At 62.7% G+C, this 11,641-nt stretch overlaps 2 protein-coding genes across 2 annotated transcripts; one reads left to right on the forward strand and one right to left on the reverse strand.

Annotated features, from left to right (window-relative positions):
• Positions 1-4: 4 nt before the first annotated feature.
• LOC127061193 (clumping factor A-like) lies at positions 5-7,402 on the forward strand (the record flags this gene model as incomplete). Its single annotated transcript, XM_050987768.1, has 4 exons — positions 5-115; positions 4,100-4,195; positions 5,197-5,269; positions 6,033-7,402. Coding segments are annotated over 4 exons (987 nt in total), but the record flags the coding sequence as incomplete, so codon positions are not given.
• A 2,203-nt stretch (positions 7,403-9,605) lies between these two features.
• LOC103825145 (zinc finger protein 697-like) lies at positions 9,606-11,585 on the reverse strand. The gene has a single exon (XM_050987769.1). The coding sequence runs from the start codon at positions 11,583-11,585 to the stop codon at positions 9,606-9,608; it is 1,980 nt and encodes a 659-aa protein (XP_050843726.1).
• Between the last annotated feature and the right edge of the window lie 56 nt (positions 11,586-11,641).

Genomic DNA, 11,641 nt, shown 5'->3' on the forward strand with positions numbered 1-11,641 from the left:
GGGCGCCGTGGGCGTCGTCTGCTGGCTCGGGGGCATCATCTTCATCGACCGCAAGAGAACGCACGACGCCATCAGCGTCATGGCCGAGGCTGCGCACACCATGCTCAGCCAGGACGTCAGTTAGGGGGTGCTATGGGGCGGTTAGGGGGTGCTATGGGGGGTTATGGGGTGCTATGGGGGGTTATGTGGTGCTGTGAGGCGGTTATGGGGTGCTATGGGGTGGTTATGGGGTGCTATGGGGTGGTTATGGGGTGCTGTGGGGTGGTTATGGGGTGCTATGGGGCTGTTATGGGGTGCTATGGGGCGGTTATGTGGGTGCTATGGGGCGTTATGGGGTGCTATGGGGGGTTATGGGGTGCTATGGGGGGTTATGGGGTGCTATGGGGCGTTATGGGGTGGTTATGGGGGTTATATGGGTGCTATGGGGGGCTATGGGGTGCTATGGGGGGTTATGGGATGCTATGGGGCGGTTTAGGGGGTGCTATGGGGCAGTTATGGGTTGCTATGGGGCGGTTAGGGGGTGCATAGGGTGGTTAGTTTGGGGTGCTTGGGGTGGTTATGGGGTCTGTGGGGTTGTTATGGGGTGCTATGGGGGTTATGGGGTGCTATGGGGGCTATGGGGTGCTATGGGGGGTTATGGGGTGCTATGGGGTGGTTATGGGGTGCTATGGGGGGTTATGGGGTGCTATGGGGTGGTTATGGGGTGCTATGGGGCGGTTATGGGTGCTATGGGGGGTTATGGGGTGCTGTGGGGTGTTATGGGTGCTATGGGGGGTTATGGGGTGCTATGGGTGGTTATGGGGTGCTATGGGGGGTTATGGGGTGCTATGGGGTGGTTATGGGGTGCTATGGGGGGTTATGGGGTGCTATGGGGGTTATGGGGCTATGGGGCGTTGGGGTGCTATGGGGGGTTATGGGGTGCTATGGGGGGTTATGGGGTGCTATGGGGCGGTCATGGGGTGCTATGGGGCGGTTATGTGGTGCTATGGGGCGGTTATGGAGTGCTATGGGGCAGTTATGGGGTGCTGTGGGGTGGTTATAGGGTGCTGTGGGGTAGTTATGGGGTGCTCTGGGGTGCTATGGGGGGTTATGGGGTGCTATGGGGCGGTTATGGGGTGCTATGGGGGGGTTATGGGGTTGCTATGTGGTGGGTTATGGGGTGCTATGGGGTGGTTATGGGGTGCTATGGGGGGTTATGGGGTGCTATGGGGCGGTTATGGTGGTGCTATGGGGGGTTATGGGGTGCTATGGGGCGGTTATGGGGTGCTATGGGGGGTTATGGGTGCTATGGGGCGGTTATGGGGTGCTATGGGGGGTTATGGGGTGCTATGGGGCGGTTATGGGGTGCTATGGGGGGGTTATGGGTGCTATGGGGCGGTTATGGGGTGCTATGGGGGGTTATGGGGTGCTATGGGCGGGTTATGGGGTGCTATGGGGGGTTATGGGGTGCTATGGGGGGGTTATGGGGTGCTATGGGGCAGTTATGGGGTGCTATGGGGCGGTTATGGGGTGCTATGGGGCGGTTATGGGGCAGTTGTGGGGTGGCTCTGGGGCAGCTCTGGAGCAGTTATGGGATGGTTACGGGGCAGTTGTGGGGCAGCTCTGGGGCAGTTGTGGGGTGGCTGTGGGGCATTTATGGGGCAGTTGTGGGGCAGCTCTGGGCTTTAGTGGGGCAGTTAGTGGGGTGGCTCTGGGCCAGTTATGGGATGGCTATGGGGCGTTGTGGGGTGCTGTGGGGGCAGCGTGCTGGGGCAGTTATGGATGCTATGGGGCAGTTGTGGGTGTCTATGGGGCGCTATGGGGCGTTGTGGGGTGGCTATGGGGCAGTTGTGGGGGTGTCTATGGGGCAGCTCTGGGGCAGTTGTGGGGTGTCTATGGGGCAGTTGTGGGGTGTCTATGGGGCAGCTCTGGGGCAGTTATGGGGTGGTTATGGGGCAGTTGTGGGGTGTCTATGGGGCAGCTCTGGGGCGGTTGTGGGGTGTCTATGGGGCAGCTCTGGGGCAGCCCCACAGCCGGCCCTGCGCCCCAGTGCGGGTGTGGGTGTTCCCCGAGGGCGCGCACTACTGGGCTCCATGTGCCTTCATGCGGGGCTTCACTGGCGGCAGGCTAGGTTATGGGGGCTACGTGGGCTTGGGGGGGGCTGGGGGGCTGTGGGGTGGGTATGGGTTGGGTATGGGGTGGGTTTGGGGTGCTATGGGGTGGTTATGTGGGTGCTATGGGGTGGTTGTGGGGTGCTATGGGGTGGTTATGTGGTGCTATGGGGTGGTTATGGGTGCTATGGGGTGGGTATGGGGTGCTATGGGGGTTATGGGGGCTATGGGGGGGTATGGGTGCTGTGGGGTGGTATGGGGTGCTATGGGGTGGTTATGGGGTGCTATGGGGTGGTTATGGGGTGCTGTGGGGTGGGTTATGGGGGTTATGGGGGCTATGGGGTGGGTATGGGGTGCTATGGGGTTATGGGGTGCTATGGGTGGTTATGGTGTTGTGGTGGTTGGGGGTTTTGGGGTGGGCGTATGGGGGTTGGGTGTTATGGGGTGCTATGGGGGTGTTATGGGGTGGCTATGGTGTGGTTATGGGTGTGTTTGGGGTGTTGTGGGGGTGCTATGGTGGGGTGTTTGGGGTGGTCTTGGGTGTTATGGGGCGTTATGGGGGGTTTTGGGGTGCTATGGGGTGGTTATGGGGTGCTATGGGGCGTTATGGGGGGCTGTGGGGTGATGGGGTGGTTATGGGGTGCTATGGGGCGGTTATGGCGGCTCTGGAGTGGTGTGGGGGTTATGGGGTGGGTATGGGGTGTTGGGGCTATGGGGGTTATGGGTGCTATGGGGCGGCTATGGGGTTGCTATGGGGCGGTTATGGGGTTGCTATGGGGGGGTTATGGGGTGCTATGGGTGGTTGATGGGGTGCTATGGGGGTGCTTGAGTGGGTGTGGTTGCTCATGGTGGGTTAGTTGGTGCGCTATGGGGGGTATGGGGCTAGGCAGTTAGTTGGGGTTATGGGGGTTGCTGACTAGGGGCGCGATGGTGTGCTATGGGGTTTGGGGTGCTTGGGCAGTTTATGGGGTGCTATGGGGATGGGTGCTATGGGGTGGTGATGGGTGCTATGGTTTATGGGTGCTATGGGGGTTATGGGGTTAGGGGGTTATGGGCGTGCTATGGCAGTTTAGGGGTGCTATGGGGTGGTTCTGGGGTTCTGTGGGGGTTATGTGGTTTCTGTGGGGGTGTATGGGTTGCATGGGGGTTATGGTGCGTGTTATGGGCAGTTGTGTGGGTGGCTCTGGGGCAGCCTCTGGAGCATTATGGGATGTGTTCGGGCAGTTTGTGGGCAGCTCTGGGGCAGTTGTGGGGTGGCTGTGGGGCATTTATGGGCAGTTGTGGGGCAGCTCTGTGGCAATTGGGTAGCTGTGGGGCAGCTCTGGGGCAGTTGTGGGGCAGTTGTGGGGTGGCTCTGGGCCAGTTATAGGATGGCTATGGGGCAGTTGTGGGGTGGCTGTGGGGCAGCTATGGGGCAGTTGTAGGTGGCTATGGGGCAGTTGTGGGGTGTCTATGGGGCAGCTATGGGGCAGTTGTGGGGTGGCTATGGGGCAGTTGTGGGGTGTCTCTGGGGCAGTTGTGGGGTGTCTATGGGGCAGCTCTGGGGCAGTTGTGGGTGTCTATGGGGCAGCTCTGGGGCAGTTGTGGGGTGGCTAGGGGGCAGTTGTGGGGTGTCTATGGGGCAGCTCTGGGGCAGTTGTGGGGTGTCTATGGGGCAGTTGTGGGGTGTCTATGGGGCAGCTCTGGGGCAGTTATGGGATGGCTCTGGGGCATTGTGGGGTGCTTGGGGCAGTTGTGGGCAGTTATGGATGTCTATGGGGCAGTTGTGGGGTGTCCTATGGGGCAGTTGTGGGGTGTCTATGGGGCAGTTGTGGGGTGTCTATGGGGCAGCTCTGGGGCAGTTGTGGGGTGTCTATGGAGCAGTTGTGGGGTGTCTATGGGGCAGCTCTGGGGCAGTTGTGGGGTGTCTATGGAGCAGTTGTGGGGTGTCTATGGGGCAGCTCTGGGGCAGTTGTGGGGTGTCTATGGGGCAGCTCTGGGGCAGCCCCACAGCCGGCCCTGCCCCCCAGGTGCGGGTGTGGGTGTTCCCCGAGGGCACGCGCAACCACAGCGGCTCCATGCTGCCCTTCAAGCGCGGCGCCTTCCACCTGGCCGTGCAGGCCCAGGTACGGCGGGCACCGGGGGGGCTGGGGGGGGCTGTGGGGTGGTGTGGGGGGCGTGGGGTGGGTTGGGGTGGTTTGGGGGTGGTTATTGGGGCTGGGGGTGGTGTGGGGTGCTATGGGGTCAGGTATGGGGGGCTGTGGGGTGGTTATGGGTCTAGGGTGGTTTGTGGGGCTATGGGGTGTTATAGGGGCTGTGGGGTGGGTATGGGGGTGGGTTGGGGTGTAATGGGGGCTATGGGGTGGGTATGGGGTGGTTGGGGTGGTTATTGGGGCTGTGGGGTGGTATGGGGTGGGTATGGGGGGCTTTGGGGTGGGTATGGGGTGCTATGGGGTGTGAAGGGGGCTATATGGGTGGGTATGGGGGCTGTGGGTGGGGTTGAGGTGGTTTTGGGGTGGGGTATGGGGGTTGTGGTGGTTTATGGGGTCTATGGGCAGTTATGGGGGGCTGTGGGGTGGTTATGGGTGGTTTGGGGTGGGTATTGGGGGGGCTGTTGTGGGTGTTGGTTTTTGGTGTGGTGTTTGGGGTGTTATGGGCAGTTATATGTGGGCTGGTAGGTGGGTATGGGTGTTAAGGTGCTATGGGGCAGTTATGGGGGGCTGTGGGGTGGGGATGGGGTGGTTAAGGGGGCTCTGGGGCGGTTATGGCGGGCTCTGGAGTGGGTGTGGGGCGGTTATGGGGTGGGGATGGGGTGTTAAGGGAGCTATGGGGCAGTTATGGGGGGCTGTGGGGTTTGGGGCAGTTATGGGGCAGTTATAGGGTCATTATGGGGCAGTTATAGGGTGGTTATGGGGCAGTTTTGGGGTGGTTGTGGGGCAGCTGTGGGGCAATTATGAGGTGGTTTTAGGGCAGTTGTGGGGCAGTTATAGGGCAGTTACAGGGTGGTTATGGGGCAGTTATAGGGTGGCTATGGGACAGCTATGGGGCAGCTGTGGGGTGGCTATGGGGCAGCTGTGGGGCAGCTGTGGGGCAGGAGGAGCCTCCCCGAGCCCGTGGTGCCCCCCAGGTCCCCGTTGTCCCCATCGTCATCTCGTCCTACCAGCACTTCTACAGCAAACGGGAGCGCAGGTTCACCGCCGGTGAGGGCTGGGGGCACTTGTGGGGCTGGGGGCTGCATGTGGGGCTGGGGGGCACTTGTGGGGCTGGGGGCTTCCTTTGGGGCTGGGGGCTTGTGGGATTGAGGGCTCCATGTGGGGCTGGGGGCTGCATGTGGGGCTGGGGGCTACATATGGGATTGAGGGCTCCATGTGGGGCTGGGGGCTCCATGTGGGGCTGGGGGCTCCCTGTGAATCTCGGGTGTCTCCGTGGGGGATTTGTGGGTCTGGGGTCTTGCTGTAGGTCTGGGGACTGGCCGTGGGGCAGCCATGGGGATCGTGGGTCTGGGTCTTCTGGGGCTGGGCACTGGTCTGGGTCTCCCTGTGTCGGGTCTCTCGTGGGTCGGGTCTCCCCTGGTCTGGGGTCTCCCGTGGGTCTGGGTCTCTCTGTGGGTCTGGGTCTCCCTGTGGCTGGGTCTCTCTGTGGGTCTGGGTCTCTCTGTGCAGCCCCTCCTCCCCAGGGCATGCGTGATCCGTCTGCTGGGTCTGGGTCTCCCTGTGGGCTGGGTTCTCTTGGTCTGGGTCTCTCTGTGGTCTGGGTCCGCTGTGGTCTGGGTCCTCTGTGGTCTGGGTCTCTCTGTGGTCTGGGTCCGCATGGGTCTGGGGTCTCCCCGTGGGTCTGGGGTCTCTCTGTGGGTCTGGGGTCTCTCCGTGGGTCGGGGTCTGGCTGTGGGTCTGGGGTCCCGCTGTGGGTCTGGGGTCTCTCTGTGGGTCTGGGGTCTCTCTGTGCAGCCCCTCCCTCCCCCAGGTGAGTGCGTGATCCAGGTGCTGCCGCCGCTGCCCACGCGGGGGCTGGGCCCGGCCGATGTCCCCGCGCTGACCGAGCGCGTCCGCGCCGCCATGCTGGACGCCTTCGAGGCCCTGTCGGCCGAGCTGCGGCCTCCGGCCACGCCCGCTGACCACCGGAGTGACCAACGGAGTGACCACCGGAGTGACCACCAGAGTGACCCAAGTGGTGACCCAAGGGGTGACCAACACAGCGCTATGGCCACTCTGAGTGACCACCGGAGTGACCAACAGAGTGACCCAAGAGGTGACCACCGGAGTGACCAACGGAGTGACCACCGGAGTGACCCAAGGGGTGATCACCAGAGTGACCCAAGGGGTGACCCAAGAGGTGACCACCGGAGTGACCAACACACACCCATGGCCACCCTGAGTGACCCACTGAGTGACCAGCAGAGTGATCACCAGAGTGACCCAAGGAGTGACCCCCAGAGTGACCAACACAGCCCCACGGCCACACCAAGTGACCACCAGAGCCCCACGGCCCTGAGTGACCCCTGGAGTGACCAACACAACCACACGGCCAGCCAGAGTGACCCCTGGAGTGACCCCCGGAGTGACCACCGGAGTGACCACCGGAGTGACCACCACAGCCCCACGGCCACCCAGAGTGACCCGCAGTGTCCGGCGGTGACCCCGAGTGACCCCCAGCGCCCCACGCCGCAGTGACCCCTGACCCTGCAGCCCCAGGGTGGACCTGGCAGTGGGGCACGGACTGACCCCCGAGTGGGGACAAACTGACCCCTGGGTGGGGACAGACTGACCCCCAAGTGGGGACAAACTGACCCCTGAGTGGGGACAAACTGACCCCTGAGTGGGGACAAACTGACCACTCACTGGGGCCCAAAGTGACCCCCAAGTGAGGCCACAGCTGACCCCCAAGTGGGGTCCGGACTGACCCTGAAGTGTGGCCTGGACTGACCCCAAGTAGGGACAAACTGACCCCTAAGGGGGGACAAACTGACCCCTGGGTGTGGCCTGGCCTGACCCCTGGGTGTGGCCTGGCCTGACCCCTGGGTGGGGCCTGGCCTGACCCCCAAGTGAGGCCACAGCTGACCCCCAGAGTGGGGCCCAAAATGACCCCCCAGTGGGGCCCGGAGTGACCCCAGGGTGACCCCGGGGTGCCCCAGAGCAGGACGAGGCTGTGACCCCCGGCCAGGGCGTGGCTGGGTGTGGCTGGGCGTGGCCAGTGCTGATTGGCTGCTGCAGCCAAGCCCCGCCCCCTCGATGCTGTGTATTTATTGGGGGGGGAAGGTGCGCGGATTTTGCCAAATTTCCCTCCCGGCCCCGCTCGGGGCCCCCCCAGCTTTTAATAAACCCCCCCAAAAATCGTGGGGTGCTGTGACATCACTGTGACGTCATCGGGGCAGGGATGATGTCATCAAAGGGGGGAATCATTGGGCTTTGGGAATTGTGGGGAGGGTCCCGGAGTTGGTGGGGGGGAGGGGCTCTGATTTGGGGCACTGGGGGTTGGGCTGGGATTGGGATTTGGGACTGGGATGGGACTGGGACTGGGATTGGGACTGGGATGGAACTGGGACCGAGACTGGGATCGAGATCAGGACTGGGATGGGACTGGGATTTGGGGCTGGGATGGGATCGGAACTGGGATTGGGACTGGGATGGGATCGGAACTGGGATTGGGACTGGGATGGAACTGGGACCGAGACTGGGATCGAGATCAGGACTGGGATGGGACTGGGATTTGGGGCTGGGATGGGATCGGAACTGGGATTGGGACTGGGATGGGATCGGAACTGGGATTGGGACTGGGATGGAACTGGGACTGAGACTGGGATTGAGATCAGGACTGGGATGGGACTGGGATTTGGGGCTGGGATGGGATCGGAACTGGGACTGGGGACCAGGACTGGGATTGGAACTGGGATTGGGATCGGGACTGAGCTGGGATTGGGATTGGGATGGGATTAGAACTGGGACTGGGATTTGGGACTTGGATCTGAACTGGGATGGGACAGGGACCAGGACTGGGATGGAACTGGGACTGGGATCGAAATCAGAACTGGGACTGGGACCGGGCTGGGACTGAGTCCAAGACTGGGCCCAGGATTTGGGCTGGGATCAAATGGATGGAACTGGAACCAAGATTGGGACTGGGACCGGGACCGGGACCGGGATTTGGGCTTGGGTGGGGATTTGGGCTGGGATCAAGACGATGGCACTGGGATCAAGATTGGGACTGGGACCAGAACTGGGCTGGGATCAAATGGATGGGACTGGAACCAAGACTGGGCCTGGGATTTGGACCAGGACTGGGATTGGGATTTGGCCTGGGACCAAGACACAAAATCCCCCGTTATTCCAAATCTCTTTAATGTTCCCCTCAGCAAGCCTGGCTGGGGAAGCCCCAGCCCCGCGGCAGCGCCCCAGTTCCCCCAGTTCCCCCAGTGCTCCCAGTTCCCCCAGTGCTCCCAGTTCCCCCAGTGGCCCCGGCATGGGTCAGGGCTGGGACCGGGACCGGGATTTGGGCTGGGATCAAGATGGTGACACTGGAACCAAGATTGGGACTGGGACCAGAACTGGGCTGGGACTGAGACCAAGACTGAGACTGGGATTTTGGGCTGGGACCTGGACTGGGATCAGAACTGAGACTGGGATCAGGACTGACTTCAAGATGATTGGCATCTGGGATCGAGATTTGGACTGGGCCCAAGACTGGCCTGGGATTTGGGCTGGATCAAATGGATGGCACTGGGATCAGGACTGGGACTGGGACCAGAACTGGGCTGGGACTGAGTCCAAGACTGGGCCTGAGATTTGACTGGGCCAAGATTGGGATCAGTACTGGGATTTGGACTGGGATCAGACTGGCCCTGGGACCAAATGGATGGGACTGGGATTGGGACCAGGACTGGGATTTGAGCTGGGCCTGGATTTGGGCTACACCCCAAGACACCAAAACCCTGCCAAATCCCCCGTTATTCCAAATCTCTTTAATGTTCCCCTCAGCAAGCCTGGCTGGGGAAGCCCCAGCCCCGCGGCAGCGCCCCAGTTCCCCCAGTTCCCCCAGTGCTCCCAGTTCCCCCAGTGCTCCCAGTTCCCCCAGTGGCCCCGGCATGGGTCAGGGCTGGGACCGGGACCGGGATTTGGGCTGGGATCAAGATGGTGACACTGGAACCAAGATTGGGACTGGGACCAGAACTGGGCTGGGACTGAGTCCAAGACTGGGACTGGGATTTGGACCAGGACTGAGACTGGGATTTGGACTGGGATTGGGATTTGGACTGGGACCAGGATTGGGATCAGAATTGAGATTTGGGCTGGGATCAAATGGATGGGACTGGGACTGACTGCAAGACGATGGCACTGGGATCAAGATTGGGACTGGGACCAGAACTGGGCTGGGAATGAGTCCAAGACTGGGCCTGGGATTTGGGCTGGGATCAAATGGACGGAACTGGAACCGAGACTGGGACTGGGACCAGGACTGCGACCGAGGCGCTCCAACTGTGACCCCCAAGACACCAAAACCCTGCCAAATCCCCCGTTATTCCAAATCTCTTTAATGTTCCCCTCAGCAAGCCTGGCTGGGGAAGCCCCAGCCCCGCGGCAGCGCCCCAGTGCTCCCAGTTCCCCCAGTTCCCGCGGCGTGGGTGCGCTGGTGGCGCTTGTGGTGCGAGCTGCGGCTGAAGCTCTTGCCGCAGAGCCCGCAGGCGTAGGGCCGCTCGCCGGTGTGCGTGCGCCGGTGCTGCGTCAGCGTGGACTTGTCGGTGAAGCTCTTGCCACAGTCGGCGCAGCCGTAGGGGCGCTCGCCGGTGTGGATGCGGCGGTGGCGGATCAGGTTGGAGCTGACGTTGAAGCGCTTGCCGCAGTGCCCGCAGGCGTACGGCTTCTCGCCCGTGTGGATGCGCAGGTGCTTCACCAGGTCCGAGCTCTGGCTGAAGCTCTGCCAGCACTCCCCGCACGTGTTGGGGATGCCCAGGGGGCTCGGACGGCCCGGCCGGGGGCCTGAGCGGCCGGAGCGGTCAGTGGGGCCTGAGCGGCCGGAGCGGTCAGTGCGGCCAGAGCGGTCAGTGCGGCCAGAGGGGCAATTATGGCCAGAGCGGCCAGCGGGGCCAGAGTGGTCAGTGCGGCCAGAGCGGTCAGAGGGGCCATTATGGCCAGAGCGGTCAGCATGGCCAGAGCAGTCAGAGTGGTCAGCGGGACCAGAGTGGCCAGAGTGGTCAGTGGGGCCAGCACGGCCAGCAGGGCCAGAGCGGTCAGTGTGGTCAGCACGGCCAGCACGGCAACGACGGGGCCGGACCTTGAGGGGTTTGGGGCGGGCTGGGCCCGGTATGGCCAGAGAGTGACCACGGGTGTTGGTCAGTGTGGCTGGAGAGTGACCACGACCAGTGTCAGTCAGCGTGGCTGGAGAGTGACCACGGCCATGGTCAGTGTCGGTGAGTGCGGCCAGAGAGTGACCACAGGTACAGCAGGTGTCGGTCAGTGTGGCTGGAGAGTGACCACGGCCATGGCCAGTGTTGGTCAGCGTGGTTGGAGAATGACCACAGGTACGGCAGGTGTCGGTCAGCGTGGCCGCAGAGTGACCGCAGGTGTCGGTCAGCGTGGCCGCAGAGTGACCGCAGGTGTCGGTCAGCGCGGGGTGGGCGTGGCGGTGCCGCCGCAGGTGGGAGCTCAGAGAGGTTTGGCCGCAGTCCGGGCAGGTGAGGGGGCAGTGGTCAGCTGAGGGGTCACTGCTGAGGGGGTGGGAGTCCGAGTGGTCATCGGGGAGGTCATTGGGGTGGTCATCGGAGTGGTCATCGCTGCTGCCGTGCTGCTGACCGCTGCTGGCTCTTTGGTCATCGCTGTCGATGTCCGGCTGGCCGGAGCCACCTCGATGACCACTGCCACAAGCCCGCTGACCACTGCCATGGATGACCCTCTGGCCATTGCCATCAATGTCCGGCTGGCCGGAGCCGTCCCGCTGACCGCTGCCATGGTCACTCCTCTGTCCGGAGCCATCCCGCTGACCGCTGCCATGGTCACTCCTCTGTCTGTGGCCACCTCGCTGACCACTGCCGTGGTCACTCCTCTGTCTGTGGTCACTCCTCTGACCGCTGCCGTGCTCCTGCTGACCATTGCTGATGTCCAGCTGTCTGCAGCCTCTCTGCTGACCACTGCCACGGCCCCGCTGACCACTGCTGTGGTCACTCCTGTGTCCAGAACCATCCTGCTGACCACTGCCGTGGTCACTCCTGTGTCCAGAACCATCCTGCTGACCACTGCCCTGGTCACTCCTGTGTCCTGAGCCGTCCTGCTGACCGTGACCCATGTCCGTCTGTCCAGAGCGGCCGGGCTGAGCACTGCTGTGGTCAGTGCTGTGGTCACTCAGGTGGTCACTCTGATGGTCACTCTGATGGTCACTCCGGTGCCGGGCCAGGGCCGCGCTGCGGTCAGTGCTGTGGTCACTCCGATGGTCACTCCTGTGGTCACGTTCCTGTGCCTGGCCAGGGCCGCGCTGTGGGTCAGGCCGTGTCACTCTGATGGTCACTCCGATGGTCACTCCTGTGGTCATCCGTGGTCACTCCATTGGTCACTCCTGTGGTCACTCCCTGGTCACTCCGTGCCTGG

Source organism: Serinus canaria, unplaced genomic scaffold (assembly GCF_022539315.1).
Source record: "Serinus canaria isolate serCan28SL12 unplaced genomic scaffold, serCan2020 HiC_scaffold_206, whole genome shotgun sequence".
Lineage (NCBI taxonomy): Eukaryota > Metazoa > Chordata > Aves > Passeriformes > Fringillidae > Serinus > Serinus canaria.

Coding starts and splice junctions, on each gene's coding strand:
- LOC103825145 (XM_050987769.1), bottom strand. CDS start 11,585: ATGACCACAGGAGTGACCATCGGAGTGACCATCAGAGTGACACGGCCT.